The 22,834-nt window shown below is 34.8% G+C and overlaps 1 protein-coding gene across 1 annotated transcript; it reads left to right on the top strand.

Annotated features, from left to right (window-relative positions):
• The first annotated feature begins 7,194 nt into the window (after positions 1–7,194).
• hnf1bb (HNF1 homeobox Bb) lies at positions 7,195–21,708 on the top strand. The gene is made up of 9 exons (XM_077195040.1): positions 7,195–7,701; positions 8,981–9,180; positions 11,062–11,338; positions 12,049–12,269; positions 13,678–13,823; positions 14,302–14,428; positions 16,280–16,429; positions 16,515–16,612; positions 20,981–21,708. Exons 1-9 carry the CDS (start codon positions 7,331–7,333, stop codon positions 20,999–21,001), a joined length of 1,611 nt encoding a protein of 536 aa, XP_077051155.1. The 5' UTR covers positions 7,195–7,330; the 3' UTR covers positions 21,002–21,708.
• The last annotated feature ends 1,126 nt before the right edge of the window (positions 21,709–22,834 follow it).

Here is a 22,834-nt window from a genome sequence, read left to right on the forward strand (position 1 = left end):
CACATATAATTGAGAAAAACTGGTCTTACTATAACTTCCATTCCTAACTCAGTCATTTTTGGGATTGAATCAGTAATTTGTATTAGCAGCCATTTGCTTAATCATTAGGTTACCACATCTCATTATTTTTTTATAAACCGAGTGTATAGACACTTTCTGGATGTCAAATGTTATTGGGACATGTTGATATTGAATATGCCTGTGTAAACTTGTGGAGAACTGACTTGATACATTTACTAAAAATCTCCAGTTGATTACAAATAACCGGGTTTCTGTGAGTCTTAAAAGGTCTTGAAAAGTTTTCATTGACCCTTACATAAATCATGATTGTTCTAATCCCACTGGCAGATATTTGTTCTTGTTTAAAACGTAAACCCACTTCATTTTCTTCAGTTTCACAGAAAACAAGACTTTATATTTTGTCAACTTGCATCTCCAGTAAATTTATCTAGATTTAAGAATCTTGAGACATTTTCAGTTGAATAGACAAAAATACTGAGTAAGGCCGTCACTTTTGTGCAGTGTGACCTGAAGGTACAGTAAAATAAATGATTCTAGTGGTTGGGAGCAGAGCAATTAAAGCTACTTTTTTGTAGAATGAAACGGATAACTTTTGGGACTTGGAGTTGTTTTTCAAACCATGAACTGTTTCTAATACAACGCATTGTGATTTTCCATTGACAATTACATTCAGAGAACATATTGAAATATTGTGTTCCCGTCAATTAATTTCTTACATTTTCTTTAGTTGGACTTAAAACGTTTTTTGTTTGTTTGTTTGTTTTGTGTTTGTCGTGGGACGATCTTAAATTGTCAACCCTATTACCATGATTTTGTATAATAAATAATTTCATAGTTGAGGATCAGAAGTGAAAATTTACAGGAACATTGGTATCAAATAATCTTTATAAGAAGCACCTACGATAGATAAGCTAGGTAGTATATACATACAGTACATAGGTAGGTAGGTATGTACATGCATTAGATGGTTACTTAAATATACGTAGGTATTATTTATATACGTATGTAGAAGAATTATTGCCAAGTGTGCTTGCACACACAAGGAATTTGTTTTGGTATTGAGGCTTCCAGTGGACATATACAAATACAACATGAAACATGAAACATAATACTACAAATTATAAGAATAAAAATATAAATATGTGAGAATAAAATAAAACTATCACAGTTGGAGGTAGGTAGGTAGGTATACTTGCGTAGATGGGTACGTATACGTACGTAGGTAGGTACTTGCGTAGGTACACTGAAAAAAAATATGATCAGTTAGTTATGACTACATACGTTTTTACATTGCTTTAACTCATCAAAATAAGTTAAGCAATTTTAAACTTTTTTTAATTTAATTTGAAAAAAAAATTGGTCAGTTTAATGTAATTTAAGTTGAAATGACTTTTATTAAAGCAACTTTTTTTTTTTACAATGCAGGTGGGAAGGTATGTACGTACATAAAAATGTCCCCACAACATGGCAATATCTGAAATCCTTCTTCTTGTGGGGACTTTTTTGGTCCCCATGAGGCAAACCGCTTTTAAATCGCATTCAATTATTTTATTTTATATGTTTTTAAATGTAAAACTGCAGTTTTCTGTGGCGGGTAGGTTTGGGGATTTGCAGTTTCTACAATATAAAGATCATTATATCTGGAATATCCCCATAAAACATGAAAACCCAAGTGTGTGTGTGTTATATGCATCAATTAAGCTTGAGTGCAACAGCACCTAATTGCCAGGAAGACCGTTTTGAAATCTTTTGCATTTTTAAAAATGTTCAATAACATATTTTGAGTTATTATTATTTGATATTATAAAATTCTGTTTACATTGTAGAAAAGTAACATTACATGTCTTGAACGGCTAGAGCAATGACACCGACTAAAAAGCTGTAACGAAATTAGCTGTGAGTTTTAATTTGACCTTATACCTTGATTGACTTTGGCCCTCTGGGGCCCCGGGGTCACTGAGGCATGAGAGAGAAAAGCAGCAGGAGGAGTGCAATCAGGATGAAGAAGAGGACGAAACGTGTGATTCCTGCGAAGAGCAGAGCAAGCAAGCATGAGGTTCAGCGGGGCAGAGTCCACTCATCTCTAACAGGAGGGAGGAACGCTGATTCAGGCACGTCTGTTCCTGAGCGCTCACCCTCATCCCCCCTTCACACTGGGGGTCCTGAAAAATGAGGGACAATTAAGATATAAAGAACAATAAAACCTTTCTGAAAGGTTTGGATGAGTCTCTCCAAAAGTCTAATGAATGTTCAAGTAAACAATTTAAATACTCATCTTAAATAAGGCATATTTTTAAATCTTACGTAAAAAAAAAATGGAAATACTACACTTTTTGTTTAAAATGCTTTTGTATATACATATTGCGTAGGAATTTAGTAGATGTTAACATGATGTTTGTGTTTGTTGAAAGATCTGCAGCGCGTTAAGCAATACCTGATTAACCCAAGTAACCATTTTACGGGATGGGTGAGCGATGGCTCTCCTGTAGAGAGTAATAAGTGAAAGACAGAAAAAGCTGAAGGGCATTTTTGTAATATTGAATCCCTGCTGAATTTAAAAAGAATTTACGTCAGATTTGCTGTAGATTTAGATGGCATAGATTTGAAGTGTCTGATACTGTGCCAGCATCACATGCTCTGCCTGTATTTATTCTCCTTCTTACATTTACGGTGGCCATTTCTTCAGATTTTGACCCCTCATGAGGAGCCATCAAAGTCTCCTTTTGAACGTTGTATCCATAAAAAGGTCATGAATTCTTTACTGTGTTGTAAAAGCGCAGTACAGGATCATAGTTGTTGACTGATATGTGTTGTAATGCTGTTAATTGTCCTGCCTGTGCAATTCAAATGAAATGTCAAGTGATTTTTTAAAACATACAGTGGGGCGTCAAAAGTTTGTAGATTGAAAGGGATGGCCTTCAGTATAATCATGTAAATGTTATAAGTTTGCTTGAAATTAATGTTGAAAAGTTTGGGGAAAATGAAAAGTGGGAAGTCAATCTAATCTATTTATTCTACTCCTGAGACCCAGAAAAAAAAAGTTTTTGAATTTAGTATTATTCGTCATTACATTGAGTTTAGAACATAAGAAATAAGGATTTCAGGATTTTTTTTAACCAAACTTTGTATAAAGATGATTCTCAACTTTGTTATCAAAAATATAACATAATGAACGGATATACCATTTTACTTTATGCAGTATGTGGGTAAAATGGCCATAAATGTGTAGTCCTATTCAGTGTCTATACACTGCATCTAATCTGCATAATGTGTTCTTTGGGCATCATGTAATGAATAAAGACGTGTAATTATAATGTGAGTAATAATTGGCAACATTTTCATAATAATATCTAGTATTTCATAGGAATATTGATATATAATTTCTTTCCCTATTCTCCCAAAATGCCTGATAAACATGCTTTACGTTTTGGTGTCCTCTACAGTGGACATGTACAGTATGAAATCAATGCCCTGTTTTGTAACAGCAAGTCACATTTTGATTAGAAACCCTGTAACATTTTCCTGAGATGTTGATTTTTAACAAACAATTAGAAAATTAGAAACCTCCAAACATTTGGTATCTCTGAATGTTCTCTTTACATGACATCCAGACTTAAAACTGACATGTATGTTATCAGAGAAATTCACTAAAATATAATGTCCACTACAGTGAACAAAAGTCTATTCCGGGTCTCAGGAGTATCTATCTATCTATCTATCTATCTATCTATCTATCTATCTATCTATCTATCTATCTATCTATCTATCTATCTATCTATCTATCTATCTATCTATCTATCTATCTATCTATCTATCTATCTATCTATCTATCTATCTATCTATCTATCTATCTATCTATCTATCTATCTATCTATCTATCTATCTATCTATCTATCTATCTATCTATCTATCTATCTATCTATCTATCTATCTATCTATCTATCTATCTATCTATCTATCTATCTATCTATCTATCTATCTATCTATCTATCTATCTATCTATCTATCTATCCATCATCTTAGATAGATATCTGTCACCTATCTTTCTCTCTGTCTGTCACCTGTCTGTCTGTCTATCTAGATATATCTGTCTGTCAGTCTGTCTGTCACCTGTCTATCTATCTGTCTGTCTATCTATCTATCTATATATCTATCTATCTCACTGTAAAAAGTGATCAGTTTACTTAACTTAAAAAAGGGAGGAAACCCGTTGCCTTAATAGTTTTAAGTAAATAAACTTCATGATTATTGAATAAATTAAGTTATGTGAACTTGAGAATTCCACATAACTTATTTTTTTCAATTACGCATGAAGTTTATTTACTTAATTTTAAGGCAACTGGTTTCCTTACTTTTTTACGTTAAGTCAGCTGATCACTTTTTACAGTCTATCTGTTATCTATCTATTATCTATCTATGCCAATCTGTCAGAGAGAGAGAGAGAGAGAGAGAGAGAGAGAGAGAGAGAGAGAGAGAGAGAGAGAGAGAGAGAGAGAGAGAGGATCTTGGTATCTTACGTTGGTCGATGGTATCTATTGTGTGAATATGAGATTTCTGTAAGGGGGATGTTTAAATCAGCGGGGGCTTCAGAGCTGCAGTCCGTTCTGGGAGAGTAGCTCCACTCACACTCCTTATTTCCTCTACCACTGATCTCATTTGCTCCTCTGCCTCCTTAAAGGAAATGAGTGTGATGTCTTTCAGTCACTTTAATTTTGACAAATGGATGGAGCTTGCGGTCAGTTGTAGTATACCTCACGATTCAACCAACAATCCAAATTATTGTAAAATTTCTAATAATTTCTCCATCCTTGAACATGGACCCAAGAATGACAATAATTAGTTAGTAAAAATAAAAATAAATAAATGATGGTATAGCTTTTACAAAAAACATCTGCATTTTAAAGTAGTTTGCAATCCTTAAATTGGTCTAATTCATCCAATAACATGAGCAAAAGATATGGGGAAATGTGTTGTGTGTATATTCACACACCTGTTTTATAACACAATCATAATCATTGCGCATCATCATGAAAAGGAAGCTTGTGAAGGTTAGATTACTGGTTAATGACTAACAGGGTGATCAACGGAGTCTTTATATGGTGTAACACCTGTGGCACAGTTCTGTCACGGCAAACACAGACAATAAATGCCTCGAGACCGTACCTATCTCTCAGAACATGACAGAAATAAACTGTGTGTGTGTGTGTGTGTGTGTGTGTGTGTGTGTGTGTGTGTGTGTGTGTGTGTGTGTGTGTGTGTGTGTGTGTGTGTGTGTGTGTGTGTGTGTGTGTGTGTGTGTGTGTGTGTGTGTGTGTTTGTGTGTGTTCTTGTGTTTATGTGTCCTTTTGAATCCAAGTCAAGGTCCAGCTTACTGACCGGAACTCATCTTTCTGGTCACTGATTCCTTAGCTTACCCATCATGTCTAAAATGTGTGTGTAAGTATAAAGGATTTACCAATTGCACCATTTAGCCTAGTTTAGCATACTTAAAAAAGTTGAATATATCTGTAAATGCCTTACTTAGATCAAATATATGATGTTCATCGATATCGATCGACTCTGACACCTTTTGGTTCAAACTGCAGGCAAATTATAGCCATATTTACAAAAAGAAAAAAACATTCCAGTGGTGGAAAGGGAAGGGGATTTGTTACACAGACAGCAGAGCCATTGATAGTGTCAATAAACCACATACAAAACCTCCTGGTCAAAAGTGAGAGAGAGAGAGAGAGAGAGAGAGAGAGAAAACTAACAAATTATTCATCCGATACAGTCACACTCCAGTGCAGCTTTCACAACATAAGTAGTTTCACATCCTGGAAAAAAATATGTAATTTCTGTAAGTTTGGCATTAACTGCTGTTAATGATTGAGAACTGACCAGTCCCTAAAATGTGTGAGAAAGGTTGAAATGCAGCGCACATTAAAATTCTGTTCAGGCAGCAGATTTGATCTGGTGAATTACTCATATACTGTGTCTACAATTTTACATTTTCATAATTATTATTTTTATGTAGCATTTTGATCCCAGCCTATTTATGAAAAACATTAAAGATGAATTTTTGACACTTTTACTGTTGATGTGCACCTTTTTGCTCGTTAAAAAGTCACATTTTGCTTTTCAGAATCAAATAAATGAGAAAATTATTATATACAAAGAATAAAGAGGGGTCTACGAATGATGGAAAATGGGGTGTTTTCCTACACTGTAAAAAAAAGTTGCTTTGCAAAAGTTGAAAAGTACAATCAACTTAAATGTTTAAGTCATTGCAACTTAAATTACATTAAACTGACTTTTAAAAAAATATTTGAATCTTGTTTAATTTACTACAAATGTGAGAATTGCTTTATTTATTTTGATGAGTTAAAGCAATGTAAAGACATATGTTGTCATATCTTATTGATCATATAATTTTTATTACTCATATTTGAGTAATGATTATCATAAAATGAACACATTATAGGAACACAGCAAAAACTAACCAATAATAACAAATATAACGATTAATCAATTATCTTTTTTTTTCAGAGGAGGGTGCTGCCTTTTATTCTCAAGTAAAAACAGTAATTTAAGCTTATAACAATGTAAGACATGCAAATCAAATAAATGAAATGAAGAAATACAAATAGATTTGTGACTATTTAAATCACAAAACAACTTTTCAGAAACAATGTATTAGCCTATTGTTATTAAATGTTTATAATGCAGTATTTATTTATAAATAATGTTTAATTACAATCAACTTGGCTGTTTAAGTAATTTCAACTTAAATTACATTGAACTGACTTTAAAAAATGAGTTGAATCCTGTATAACTTATAAACAACCTGAAATTTGCTTAACTAATTTTGATGAGTTACAGCAATATAAAAACATATGTTGTCATGACTTATTTATAATATATTTTTTTACAGTGTAGCCTACTATTAATAAGCTGTAGGTTAATAAGGAGTTTGAGGCAAAATCGTAGTTAATACTAAGAATTGGACCATAATCTAAAGTGTGACCCAAAAGTATACAAATACAGAATTGGATTCCTCTAAATTTCTCATTTATATTAGCATTATTCATAAACGAGTAAATATAATTAGCATAAGGTGAAACAGCCAATGACCATGCAGTCAGCTCCGCCCACCAGGAACGTGGAACTACTTCCTTCAGCAGGTGCGCTCGTGCACTGGACAGCTGCAAAACTTTGCGTTAAGACACTTTAGTCTCATGTGCTTCCGTCCTTAAAAACACTCTTCGTTTTAGTTAATTTCACACGTCTATTTACCTAGGCCGCGAGGATTTTCAACGAGACCGGATTGATGTTTACTGACATGGTGTCCAAGTTGACGTCGCTTCAGCAGGAGCTCCTGAGCGCCTTGTTGGACTCGGGGGTCACTAAGGATGTACTGGTCCAGGCGCTGGAGGATTTATGCCCGTGTTCCGCCGAATTCGGAATAAAAATGGAAAAACCCTTGTCCCCGGCGAGTGTCAACGGCGGAAGCGACTCCAATGATTCAAAGCCGGTGTTTCTGACTCTGACCAGCGCTCAGGGGAAAGGCGGTAAACTGTCCGGGGATGAAGGCTCTGATGACGGGGATGACTTCGACACGCCACCGATCCTGCGCGAGCTGCAGTCTCTCAACACGGAGGAGGCGGCGGAGCAGCGCGCGCAGGTGGAGCGCATGTTATCGTGAGTTATACACATACGGATACTTGACTTTTCAGTTCATTAGCTTAATGTCACCTTATTAAAATATTATATGCAAACAATGCAACATCTTACATTACAATGTAGGCCTACATGCTTTTTTTTTATTTCAGTCGCAATAAGAACAGTGCGCAATATTGAGCAGCTCTATAAAATAACCGTGAGTCTGTGGGCTAGTTCTTCTAAATTCTCTGTATAAACTTGTCTAATTTTATCTTATATAATTTATTTATTCTCTTTTATTAATGATTTTTTTTTCTTTTTGCTTGCCCAATTTTTTTTAAATAAAATTGGTTCAATATCAAAATTAGCCTATTGTGATGAAGCAATATTTTATATTCTTTAATTACTTAATTATGCAACTTTAGGCACAACAAATCGAATAGGCTACATTTTAAATTACGGCAAAAATAAATAAATAAATAAATAAAATCGAAATGTTCCTGTGCAAAATTATAAAGAGGACAAGATATGTATATTGACGTAAAGTCAAAACGAAACCACGTGTAGTTGTTATTAATTTATTTCTATAAATCATCAACAGAAAGATACACAATGTCGTATGAATAGAGGGAAAAGATATCTAGTTATTCATTGTCCAAAGTTATAGTCTTAAATCAACATCATCGAGCACACTCTAATTTGAGGGGTTATTTCCCCAAACAAACATTAGCGGATCCGTCAGACATTTTCATTTTTTTTAAACTTATTGAACCGATCACAAGCGTTTTATTTTTAAGAAGAGGCCTAAAATTAACAGATTTATTAAGGCATTATGTCGACTACGTCAAATTAGAGGCATTTAAAATGATATAGGCTACAACCAATGTCATGCAAATATGGGGTCTATTATTATTTATTCTTTAATTGTATGACCATATTCAGTTCGTCTATATACAATTATTATTATACAGTTATTAATCCCAAATAATCAACTCAGTATCAATAGGAGGGAAAATATATATTTTTTGGGAAATTAGCTAAACAAAATCAACCTTTGGGACTAGTAGCTACTCGTTAGACAACATTAATTGTTTTTATTATGTCTGAGTTACTTTTGAAATATTTTTGCATGCTTTTTTTGTGTGTTTTCAATTAAACATGTTATTGCATGTCATGTCAATTTATACGTTTTTTAGCCTTTGTTCGTATTTGGCTCTTCAAAACAAAGCGCATACTTTTACACAACCTAACATAACATTTCGACACATAAAAATAATGTCGAGTTGCTTGTGATTCTGCTGATGTGTGTGGTTGTCAGTGAGGACCCGTGGCGCGTGGCTCGCACTGTGAAAGGCTACATGCAGCAGCACAATATCCCCCAGCGCGAGGTGGTGGACGTGACGGGCCTCAACCAGTCGCACCTGTCCCAGCACCTCAATAAAGGCACGCCGATGAAGACGGCCAAGCGAGCCGCGCTTTACACCTGGTATGTCCAGAAACAGCGCGAAATCGACAGACGTAAGTCAGCATCTCAATACAACGTTCACATTTACAATCGAATGTTTTGTTCTCTTTGCAAGCTTAAAAGTAAATTAATCTTTTTGCATTATTTAACAAAATATCAAACAAGTGACATTTATTTTTAAGCTTTATTTATTTTATAAGCTCTCGTTTATTTAGGCTATGTATTTTTGCATCTGGTTTTTTATATGCAGTGAATAATTATTTTATATATTATTACATTTGTTAACAAATTATATTACATACTTGTAAATAATGTATTGTAATTATAATAATAATTAATTACATTTATATAGCGCTTTTCTGGGTACTCTATGTGTCTTGTAGCCTTTTGGTGTTTTTTATATATTGCATTTTATTGCAGTATGTACAAAATAGGGGAGAGCGGGGTTTACACAATTTGTGTGAATTCACTTGGGGTTCAGAGAATTTATTTGTCCCCCTCAATTAATTTAACACATTTCTAGTACAATTATGTGATTTTGTTTCATTAATACAAATACAGTGTATACTCGAGTTACCCCTAAATCATGGAAGTGAAATGTGACAACATGCCCCATTGGTGGGGTCCATTGTAACATTACCATATGACAGCTTCAAATATTATCTGATCTAATAAAAAAATATACAAGACAAACTAAAATATTTTGTCAATAAAATACAATTCTTAACTATTTCATTTCAAATAATGGCATTTTTTGTGTGTAATCTTTGAGTTTGACAACAAACACACCACAAAACACAGTTATACAACATAGTTCAAAACATAATAATAATTAATGATTTCTTAACATTGACTCTCAGTCTTTATGGTTTCTCAATAAAATTCATAAAAGTAATAGAATAAAGAATAGAATAGCATAGTTCTAACAGGAGCACATTATAACGCAGGTACAACATGCCGATCTGCGCAACTTGGATTTAAACCCGGCTAGTGCTGGTTAGAGAAGCATTAAAGAACTGTTAAATAACAGATATAGGATTCAAATAATATCAGATTTGTCTAATTTTAAATAAACACAATAAACAGATGAAAATTTTACTTTTTCTATGGTTAAAGTAATGTTCAGTAATATCTACCATAGATCTTTTAGTTTTGGCAAAATAAAATGACCTATATAGTGTTGAAATGGCAACTAGAAAATACAGTACATTTTGTCATACTGGTATGTGTGGAAGGTTTTAAACCATGTGTGTTACAACTGGCCTCGTGTTAGTTTGTGCCCCGCTGACCCCTACACTGTGTCTATTATAAATGACATACAGCACATTTAATTAAATCTATATAAAAAGCCTCTTTTGTGAATGTTTTTATCTTGTCATTTGTTATACTCGTTTCTCAATCTTTGTTCAGATCATATAGACGATAATTTATTCATATTTGTAGACTGCATAATACATGTTCTTTAGTTGCTCTGAATAGCCTACATTTATGAAGGACATTCGTTTTTCAAGGTCAACATGTTAATTTTCATATAAATTGGTGCTAATTACTTATGTATGTATATATATATATATATATATATATATATATATACATATACATGTGTGTGTGTGTGTGTGTGTGTGTGTGTGTGTGTGTGTGTGTGTGTGTGTGTGTGTGTGTGTGTGTGTGTGTGTGTGTGTGTGTGTGTGTGTGTGTGTGTGTATAATTTCATACAAAGTGACGCTAATTACTTGTGTGTGTGTGTGTGTGTGTGTATACACACATATACAGTATATACATACTCCGTTCTGTAAGCTCCATTCTTGGATCTATTATTATTATTATTACCACCCTCAAAATTGCATCTTCATTAAGGGCCTCCCCATCCAAGCACTATCTATCATGATTCTGCCTTACTCTGCCCCAATCGTGTCCCCCTCTTATTTCCGCAGAGTTCGACCGTGTTCAGGGCTCTGACCTCAGTGACTCAGGCAGTCAGGATCAGGTCCTGTTTTTTTTCCCAGAATTCAATCATACCGGACACAGTTCGGGCGCTCCGGGAGGTTCTGGAGGACCAATCGGAGACGAGGGAGAGCCAGGCTCCAAGAGGATGAGACGAAACCGTTTCAAATGGGGCCCGGCATCTCAAGAGATACTTTATCAGGCTTATGAACGCCAGAAGAACCCCAGCAAAGAAGAGAGGGAGGCGCTGGTGGAGGAATGCAACAGGTAATGCTCTCTCTCTTCTGTGTTGCTGTCCGTTTCAGTGAAATTACAACGTGAACAACTGTATTCACAGGCGTGCAACTGCAATTTAGATTTATTTAAAAAAAAGTTTATACACAGTTATTGATATAAGTTGTAGTAAAAATATGTTTAAAATAAATATGAATAAATATATTTATTTATACTTTAATAAAAAAGTAGTCCTAATCTTTTCATCAATCATCTTTGTTATATATAAATATAACAAAGATGATCTAAGATGATATATTTATATATAACAAGATGATCGATGAAAAGATGAGCACTACTATGAAATACTATGAATATATTTATTTGCATTTATATATATATAACATGTATAATTTTATTTTAATATGTATGATCTATTTTTATGTTTTGCATTTTATTATATTACATACATTAAATTACAGACACCACATTTATTTTAATGTTTTTAAAATCTATATGTAAAGTCTTTTGTTTTTATTTTTGATTTATATTCTCATGTTTCTTCGACTTTGGTTGGATACGTATTCATTTTATTTATGCTTTAAAACAATGCATTCGTTTTAGTTTTATTAAACATATGTTTAATATATCTGTTTAATTACATTTCATTAATATTACTTCATTTGTTTCTTTTTTTCTGTTCGACAATATAAGATATACCTTTATTTGAAATCGCAGTTGGTTATTTTTGGGGATGTTCTCAGGGCAGAGTGTGTGCAGAGGGGTGTGTCGCCCTCTAAAGCTCATGGACTTGGATCTAACCTGGTCACGGAGGTTCGTGTGTACAACTGGTTTGCAAACCGGCGGAAGGAGGAAGCCTTCAGACAGAAGCTGGCTATGGACACATATCCACCCCACAGCATGAACCCCCTGCTGTCCCATGTGTCATCACACACCCAGCACCATCACAGTGCCTCCGATTCAAGTAAGTGCATGTAACAATCACACAGAAAACAGAAGCGCAGACTCTGTTTACACCTCTCAGATGATCCGATGTCATGCAAACCAGAAAAGTTGGAAGTGTTATTTTAGTATTATTTATATGCTATTATAGTTACGTTTTTATGATTTTTTTTTGCTGGGCAACGATTAATCGCGTCCAAAATAAATGTTTGTGTTTACATAATATATGTGTGTGCACATTATGTAAACACAAACTTTTATTTTGGATGCGATTAATCGTGATTAATCGTTGCGCAGCACTTCTAAATATATATATATATATATGAAGCTAATTTAAAAAAATCATAAAAATTCTTTAAAAAATTTAATATTACTATTTAGGTTTAATTTAAAGGTTAAAGATTTTTGTTCAGTTTTTTTTTTATTGATTTATTTTTGCAGTTACTAATTTCAGTGTTTCAACTTAGACTTAAGACAGCATTTCTGATTTTCGCTTAAACTTTTTCATCTAATATTTACTTCAATGCATATTATTTATAATATTTTAATATTTAATATTATAATATTTTAAGACTTAAACCTTGTCTGTTAAACCGGGGTATGATGAGTATTAGTATCAGGTGTAAATAGGGTCACAAAAGCAGTAAGAGTGTGTTTGTTTCATCGGAATTCTTCCGTCCCATTGGTGTTTGAACAAAACACACAGCCACACCCGCAGACACATGTGAGATACAAGGACATAAAATCTTTAGGGTCAAACCAGGGTCAAGTCAAGGTTCGAGCTTTGTGTCTGGGAGGGTGTGTTTTGCTCCCTCAGAAGATCGATAGCTTGTTGGAAAAAAGGTATTTTAAACCCAGAAGGATCATGCAGTGGCTTAAAACGATCATATAATAAAATCAAAATGCTTCAGCTTAACTTTTGGCAACTACAAAAGGGCACTTTTCTGTGGAAAAGCCGTAAACTGTCAGCCTGTGAAATGGACCGAATTCCGCAGAATGTTTACAAATGGATTAATATTACGTCAAGAGAGTGAGTCAGAGGACAGCGTGTTTGCTCAAGCTGTGTGTTCTGCTGCAGTCACTGACCTCCAACGGTTCAAAAGCTCTTTGATTGTATTTGTTTGCCCCGGAGCAAGAAAATGCACAACATTTAGCATAATCAGTTTTCAGGTATGTTTACGAGAATGCGTCTAAGGAATAGACGGCCTCATAAAGGCCTTTCATTGTTTGGACTGCAGACTCTTATCGTTCGAGCTGCATTTACAGCTTCGCAACTAGGTCAAATAAAGATAGAAGGAATCAGGTCAGCATGTGCCAACTAGCAGGTTTCTCTTTTTACCAGTGTGACAACACAACAAATTGCACATTTTTGTCGTCAGTGCATTAACTGCACAATACTACAGTAGTGTTTCTTGTGTTTTTCTGTGCAGAACTCAGGTACAGTCAACAAGGAACCAGTGAGGTCACTTCCTCCACAACCATCAGTCACCATGGCAGCAGCCAATCAGTATTGCAACAGGTGTCTCCGGGTAGCCTGGACCACTGCCACGGCTTGTTATCGCCGGACTCCAAAATGGTAAGGAAAAAACCGTCACGACGTGCACGCTTTGACAAGTACGGGTCTGCCAGCCCTTTTTTTCATTTTCGTGTAGTCGCAGAGATCAATGTACAGTTTACAGACATGATTGATAAAGTCCCCTTTATTTGGAAACTGACTCAACTAGGTCAAAGAGAGCATTGATCTAGCATGTGAAGGCAGTATGTTTAACACAGAAACCCTGCCTTTATTCACTTTCATTCACTTTTATGCCCCCCCACCCCCATTAACATTTGTAATGTTGTGTTAGTGCGCTCTCACAGTCCAAAAACGAATTTTTTTCACCAGAGGAAAGGAACCACGTCCTTACTTGCAAAGTGTTTGTGTACCTTATATGTATTGACATTGTGTTTGTGCGTGTGTGTTTGTGTGTGTGTGTGTGTGTGTGTGTGTGTGTGTGTGTGTGTGTGTGTGTGTGTGTGTGTGTGTGTGTGTGTGTGTGTGTGTGTGTGTCCAGATCTCGGTCTCTGGTGGAGTCTTGCCTCCTGTGAGCACTTTGACCAACATTCATAGTCTGTCTCAGTCGTCTCATCATCATCATCATCAACAAGCACAGAGCCTCATTATGAGCCTGGCCGCTCAAAGTGAGTGTATCGCCATTTTTATTCACTCCTCCTTCTTCTTCTTCATATCTTACTTCGTAAACTGTGGTACGTACTGTACACTGTAAAAATATCCTATTAAATGTACGATAAAAACTGCTGCTGTGGTTGCCAAAAATGAATACAGTGACTACATTTCAGGTATTTCTGGATGGGATATTGTTGATTATATATATTCTTATTTTCCACTGTAATTATACAGTACATAGTTTTTCTGGCAAAAACTCAAATGTAGTATTTACATATAATTGCTATGTTAAACCATTTACAGTTTTTTTACGTATTTGTAAGGTATCTTACAGTTAACAATACAGTTTCAGAGTAGCATTTATTTTTTCATTTCTATTTTGACATCTGCGGTATTATTAAAACGTACATTTTTCTATATACTTTATTGTTTTTTAAATGTTTTTCTGATGTGATGAAAGGTGGTATTTGGCCTGAAACGTTTAAAAAACACTAACCTTCACTGTCATTCATTTTCTATCAAATGGAATTTCAAAAATAATTCAAACAGGTTCTCTCAACACTCCCTCCTCTTTCTATTGGTTAGACAAACAGATACCCACGCCCCCAAACTCATGTCATTGGTTGAGACACTGCATTACTGGTAGGGATTCTTAAACAGAGCAATGTTTTGATAGCAGGAGCAACAGAATCTTGCTGATCTAGTTAGATCATAAAAAAACGTTTATAGCTAGCTACCTGAATGATAACACATATGGTTTAATGACATTTAAAGGTCACTCTATCGCCCTCTTGAGTGCTGGAGTGTCTGACTGCCACAGTAACACAGAACATTTGATGAGTAGGTCAAGCATTTGAGTCCTTGTTTGCACACTTGCCTAAGCCAGTAAACGGACGACAGCCAATCCTAACAGAGTTCATTTGCAGGTTAATTTACAAGCCTTGAAGGTACAATAGCAAAATCATCCTGTTTAATTCTAAGGATCAAATTCAAATCATCATGTAAAACTAAAATTTGACAGTTCTGGCACAAAAACAACATTATAAATGGACTTGTGTAGGATGTGGCCCCTTTAATTCTTACATTTTTTTATTGCAACGTAACATAACACATGTTTACAGAAATATTAGAGAATGTAAAAGAATACTAACCGGACAAAAAAAAAACATTGATAGAAAACATTTCAAAGAAATTCCATATCATCTCTATATATGTGAAAAGTAGTGTGTGTGTGGCGTCATAAATATCAATGTTATTTTAGTATAACTGAGACACTATTATAGTTGTATTAATATTTTCAATTAGTTTTTATTTTAATATTTTTCATGTTTATGTTAGTTTACTGCTAAGATTTTAGTAATTTAGTAGTGTATTTTTGCCATTTAATATTTTCTATATGTCTATATAATCTATATTTATATAGTCTATAGTGTCTATATATAATTTTTATTTCAGTTTTAGGTTTAGTTTTAGTTTTTTAGTACATCAAGTTAAACTAAATAAAAATAAGAAAAAATGAAAACAGTTTTTTATTTTATTTTTGTTAACGTCTATTTTATTTTAAGTAACAAAAATGTTTTCTTTTATGGTTTTAGTTTTAGTTAACTATAATAATAATAACCCTTGTGTGTGTGTGTGTGTGTGTGTGTGTGTGTGTGTGTGTGTGTGTGTGTGTGTGTGTGTGTGTGTGTGTGTGTGTGTGTGTGTGTGTGTGTGTGTGTGAGCGTGCGTGTGTGTGATTTTAAATAATACATACAGTCTAGTATAAAGGATTAATATCATTTAAATTCTTTTCATTTTTCAAATCTTTTAGAACAATTTTAACAATAAGTTCTGACTTTGACACGGTTTTTACGTTTCGCCAGGTCTGGCATCACCTCAGTCTCAGAGCGTGCCCGTCATCAACAGCGTGTCTGGCCTGGCCACTCTGCAGCCGATGCCGTTCTCACAGAACACCGGCCTGACGCAGCTGACCACAGCTCACCTCTCCCAGCAGCCCTTCACACAGTCGCACAGTAATAACCCCTGCTTATTAATGCAGAACGTACTGTGATTCTGAACAACAATGTGCAAAACTCACATTTCGCTTGTCTTTTTCAGTGTACTCCACCAAACAAGAAGCTGCCCAGTTTTCCCATCCATCTCGATATACGACCATGGACACCAGCACTATCACACACCTGGGCTCCAGCAAGCAGGTCAAACTTCAATTTCTTGTACTTTCTGTCCACCTTACTTCTAATGTAAGAGTGGGTGCAGCCATTTGTTACTTGAATCTGCGAAGATTTTTTTTTTAACTTATTTTATACATAAACACTGGTTTGTAGAGCAAATAGTTGTACCGTTTATTGCACTTTGTTATTTTTCTAGTTATTCACATATAGGCCCTGTTTACACCTGGTATTAATATGCCTTTTGGTCGATCGGATTACAAGTGGACGACGCTAAATACAGGTGTAACCCACATAGCAAATTTTTTCTGGCCCAGCTCCGGGCCACACAATCACTTTTCCCTCGGCCCAAGTACCGCAAAGAATGACGGCCCTAAAGTGGCCCAGAACTGGATTAAAGACAAGGGTCACACATGGGCCATAACTGGCCCGAATCTCAGCAAGTTAGTCACCATTAACTGGCCCTGAACTGGGCCAAAACAGGTTTTATTATTGGTACCAATTCTCAGCCATAAATTAACCATATCGACACCGCCCTTTAACCAGAAACCCCAAAACTGAGCCATAACCCAGCCTAATCTTACCCAGACTATGTGAACAAATAAGGCACAAGAAAATTCAATTCTCAAAAATAGTTTATTTAACAATAGGGACAAGACAATAATAATAAATTATTATTATTTTCTGTTGTTTTAGTACATTCAAATCTTATTACCACCTCAAAGTGCATTTAATTTAAAAATGTTCTGGTCTGTCTTATTGTAGTAACTATTACTACAATTACTTATTGTAGTAATACACAAGCCAAAAAAAAAGCTAGAATTTGTGAACACTATTTTAGTTGCCTGAACAGCCAACTATGTACAACATTTTTCAATTCTAACTAAATGAATATATCAATGAATCTAAATCTGACATTTAAACATATTATAATGTAATTTTACTCTCAACAAACACAGAGCAAATTTAAAAAAAATACTTAGAACAAATTTGCACATAAGAATGTTTGTATGTGTGAGAGAGAAAGTGATGCTATTTAGGACTGTCCTCAGGAAGTGAAGTACAGCTCTGCAGCCCCTCTTTTCTCCTCAAGCGCTCTATCTCCTTCCTCCATCTCTATCAGGAGCAAGCTGAAGCCATCTTTGTATTGTTGCTTCTATCTCCTGATCAGTGGCATGTGTCAGACGATTTTTCCTCACAGCAGCTAAAAGACAAAATACTAAATTAACAAATACATAGGCCTATACAAATATTCATCCACCTACTGTAAATAAATTTAGGTAACAAAATAACATAAGGTTGCTTCGGTTAATTTTTATACAGGAAATTATTGCTTATAATGTGGCACTATTGAATGACCCGCAGGACGGTCGGGTCTTCAGTCTGTACTCGTGTTCTCAAGTTCAGGGCAGTGAATCAGCTAACGTTACCATAGGCAAAAGTTAACTTCAATAAAGAACAAGGTGACATCCGAGTTTGAATACAGGTATTTAAAAAAGCTCCAAAAAAGAGATGTTCTTCTATTTTTTAAAGATTGCCATTAAATAACCGGCCAAAATAACCTTCGTAAACGCCACGGTCGATTTTTAATCGAGGTTAAGGTTAAATAAAAATACTAAAAAAATAGGAGAGCTGTAAACACATCGCTTGATCTGTTTCGGCATGAGTGCAAAAGAGAACCCATGTGGTTGCATATCTGCTGTATGTATTACATCTAATATCAGGTCGTACACAATATAGACTGTAAAAAAGAATAGGGTCGTGCACAAAATAGCTTCACTTACCTGAGCAGCGGTTGGGTTGTCTGACAGACGTCTTCTACACCCTTCAGCGGGAGAAATTTCAAACGACGCATCACAAGAACCTCATCCACCAACCAGAAAGCTGCTGTACCGTGGCGATCGCACCAAAATAAACAATAGTTCACTGCACAGTTAACTGTACATATTTTTAAACTGTTATTTAGTATATATATATATATATATATATATATGTGTGTGTGTGTATATACATATAGTAAGTTTTAACATGATTTAGTGGTGCTTAAACTAAAGAGTTTAAATTAACTCAATTGTCATGTTAGGAAAAATTTTATTTTGTTCAGGTCAAATGGATTTTGGATTTTTTAAATGATTATTGAATTTTGTGAACACTGCTGAAAACTAAATGCTATATTTATTAATTATTTATCATTTTTTCTGGACATAGCTTTTTTCACAGACTCATAAGTCAATTCATATTATTATTGTTATTAATTATTAAAATCATTACATCTCTGTCGTAGTTTTGATAACTGCACCATCCATTGACAACACTTTAAACTGTTTTATTTCTCCTGTGAAAAATTGTGGTGGTGGGGGGACAATCCTTGAAAATATAGTAGCGGCCTAAATATTTTTCCGGTACACAAAGTATGGCCCATAATCGCTACATTGATCTGGGCCACACACCTCCCATGCACAATTGGCCCAAATGTTGTCTGCCGTCATGCTTGCAGTGCCATCATTGCCACACATGGCCCACAGTTGGCTGACATGATCTGGGCCACACACCTCCCATCCACAATCGGCCCAAATGTTGTCTGCCGTCATGCTTGCAGTGCCATCATTGCCACACATGGCCCACAGTTGGCTGACATGATGCATGCCAGTGCCGGCAACACGCCAACAGTGCCATGATGAGGCCACATTTGGGCCAAGTCTGTTTGCTATGTGGGAAACGGGGTCTAAAACATTTTGAGCAACCACTTCCAGAGGTAGTCGAAAACACATTAGACTGGATTGGTTTCATAGTGTAAACGCTCATGTGGTCGAATGCATGCGGACAGCCAGAAAAGACCGTCTACTCTCCGCCTACTGACCTAATGCGTAAACATTATGGGAAGAGCTCTAACCAGACTGGATTTAAACTTTGTCGGCTGAAGACCAGAGTTTGGTTTGAAGATGAAAAATGTACCAAGCAGAATGTTCTCTCACCACTCCTGATTTCTAACACAGTCTTGTCGGCTGTCAGAGCAGAAACTAAAGCTGATGCTCTGTGTATGTTTTTCCATCGTCTCCGGTCACGTTCACATGTAAATTGCTTGAGCTTATTTTGCCAATTAGATTGAAAGATCTGAAAAAACACATAGACCCTTGCCTCAAAGTAATCAGGACAGAAGTCCCTTTACGAAAAAGAAGTACACTTCAAGTTAATTTTATGAAGTATACTTAAGTAATGTTCAAGTATATTTTTAAGTATACTTTATTATAGTAAGTATACTAATATCAATGTGTAGTTGAAGTAAACCTGTAGGTGTACTATTTCAATACTGCTTGGGACTAAATTGGCCCAATTTTAGTATATAAAAGTATATGTTTAAGTGTACTATAAGTGTAACAGTAGTAAGTACTGTTTTCAGTACTTTAAGTACACAACTAGGTTTCTCATTTGTAATGCATCTGTACTATACTAGTATACTAGTAGTTTACTATTTTGATACAAGTAGTACATTGTTTAGTTTACGAAAGTACACACTGAAGTGTACACTCAGTAAACTACTAGTTTAGTAGTTTAAACTGCAAGTATACTTGTAAGTTTTCTTTAAGTTAACATAACATAACCTACAGTATAGCAGTGAAAACATGGATAGCTGGAAAATTTAGTCAATGGTGAAGAAAGAGTAAAGTAGAATTAAAGGAAATTCCTATGTGCACTACCAGTGGACTAGCCTACACAAAAATTCAGATACGCAGGATTATAAACATATCCGTTTTATATCAATATTCTAATCAATATTTTCAAACAATCTAAGTTTCATAAGACTGTATATGAAAAACTATGTAAAAAATATATATTTAATAGGCTACTCAATCAAAAGAGTTAACACACCTACAAGCCAAGTATACCTTGAATACTTAATTATACTTTTAAGTATATCTCGATCAAAAGATTGAGTACAAGTACAGGCCAAATATACTTGGACTTTTCTCTCAGTATAAGTCAAGTCCAAATTTTAATTTTAAATATATTTCTGAGAAGCATATAAAATGTAGACTGCAAGTATACTTTCTTATTTTTTGTTTAAAACAAGTATACTAATAGAACACTTGAATAAACTTTTTTTTTCGTAAGGGTAGTTAAAAGTGGACAAAAGAGACTAATTAAAACACCAGGTGTAAACGGGTATGTGTCCCTCGTCTACTTGTGAACCGATCAACCAAAACGCATCTTGATACCAGGTGTAAACAGGGCTAATGAATCTGAACAGAAAGTAATTTACTTCCGCATTGCAAAATAAGGTGTATACATTTTTATAAAGTGGTCAATGTTGATATTTCTCTCTCTGTACATAAACAGTGCCTATCTGTATTTGCAGTCCTGATGGATAATCGTTACTCTCTGTTGTCACTGCAGTGTCCATTGCAGGCCTGGTGAACAAACGCAACCGGAGCGAGAACTTCCTCGGCAGCTTAGCAACAGCGGTCCGTGACCTCTGCGTTTCTCAGTTACGCTGGTAACCTGTCAGCATGGTGAAACAACAGGAGCAGAACTGCCTCTGGATCCTGCAACAAATGAAGAATAATGATTGATACATTACAGCTTTAAGCCATATAACAGAACAAACTGGCGGAACTTGCTAAGACAATTGAATACTGAGCCGAAACTTTCACACCCATCGGTTTTAAGTGATGAAATCTTCAATGATACTGTACATACGATTTAATGAGGAAATATGGTTTGTTATTAAATACAAGGTCAAGTTTTCAGGCAAAGTAACAACAACAACAACAACAATAATAGTAAGTCGATCACGGATGAGATTTTGTTTTCCACACGCATGTTTGAGATTTGAATTGTATCCCATATTCTAAAAGAAAATCATCAGATTACTGTGTAAATTCACAACATCGGAGTGGTCTTTCCATTTCAACGCATGGACTTGCACATAAAAGTGATCCCAAAAGATGCTACAAATATAATTGCTTCTCAGGGATTGATTTCACACTACTCCATTGTAGCTAATATTATGAGAATGTGTATAACTGCCTAAAGGCTTTGCTATTGTTTTATATAAGTTTTGGAATCACATCAATCATATTTATATTTGTGTAAATCGATAAATAATACATTTTTGAAGAATACCTCCTGGCTTTAGTGTTCATTTTTATTAGTTTATGACAATGATGTGTTTATTTCTTTGAGAATTGTTTTGTCAGGTAATGTGCCATAGCAGAAAGCAGGGCCACACTTTGCATTTATAATGTGTTCACACACTAATGGAAAGTCAGAGGTGTGAAGACAGGACAGAGATGGGCAATAAAAGGGTGTGTATTTGTTTTCCATGCCCCATTAGGTCTATTTCCCTTGTTGTCTCACTGGTCAAAGGGCATGAAAGTATCATGTGAGTTCACTTTTAGGAAGTGAACAGGTGAAGTCATTTCCTTTCATTTTCTCACATGACTTCTCTAGCATGTGATTACAGTTTTTTCCCCCATGGAAACTAAACTAATTAAAATAGCACCCTGGGGATTCGTTTCTGAATGAAGCAAGTGCATGACTGCAAAAATCAACTATCAGTGTATCAGAAGAAAACAAGTACTGATTTATTACTGACAATGGCAGTGGTTCTGAATATTTACAAAGTCCCATTTAGGTTCAGAAATGAAATAATAGGAAAATATGCAAGAATTAAATGAATGTAATGTGTAAAGTATTGGATCACTTATGCAAAGTGAAGATACAATTTTTTTTCTTGAGCGGCAAATCAGCATATTAGAATGATTTCTGAAGGATCATGTAACACTGAAGACTGGAGCAATGATGCTTAAAATTCAGCTTTACCATCACTGGAATAAATTATATTTTAAAATATATTTAAATAGAAAAGAGTTATTGTAAACTGTAAAAAAATATTTCACAATATTAATGTTTTTATTGTATTTTTGATAGAATAAATTCAGCCTTGTAGCATACTAATTTATTCAATCAAAATACAATAAAAACAGTAATATTGTGAAATATTTTGTATTATTTTTATTTATTAAATAAGACATTTTAACTACTCTATAAGTATACGATTTCAAATGGAGGACAGTGAGGGAAGAATAGAATATAGCAAGTAAAAGTTAAGTTATGAATCAGTCATTTCATTAAAATAACAGTAACATACTGTACATTCCCTCATTAAAGTCTAAAAACCACAAAAACAAAGCCTACAATTATATCTGTCCATAAATGTTTAGATAAATGTTGAGACTGAGATGTTCT

This window comes from Siphateles boraxobius, unplaced genomic scaffold (assembly GCF_051911475.1).
Source record: "Siphateles boraxobius isolate OS27281-9 unplaced genomic scaffold, OSU_SipBor_1 11, whole genome shotgun sequence".
NCBI lineage: Eukaryota > Metazoa > Chordata > Actinopteri > Cypriniformes > Leuciscidae > Siphateles > Siphateles boraxobius.

Excerpts from the sequence above, each read along its gene's own strand:
- hnf1bb (XM_077195040.1), top strand. The coding sequence starts at position 7,331 with ATGTTTACTGACATGGTGTCCAAGTTGACGTCGCTTCAGCAGGAGCTC. Across the intron at positions 13,824-14,301 it reads TATCGCCGGACTCCAAAATG|ATCTCGGTCTCTGGTGGAGT; the intron begins GTAAGGAAAAAA and ends GTGTGTGTCCAG. Across the intron at positions 14,429-16,279 it reads TATGAGCCTGGCCGCTCAAA|GTCTGGCATCACCTCAGTCT; the intron begins GTGAGTGTATCG and ends ACGTTTCGCCAG.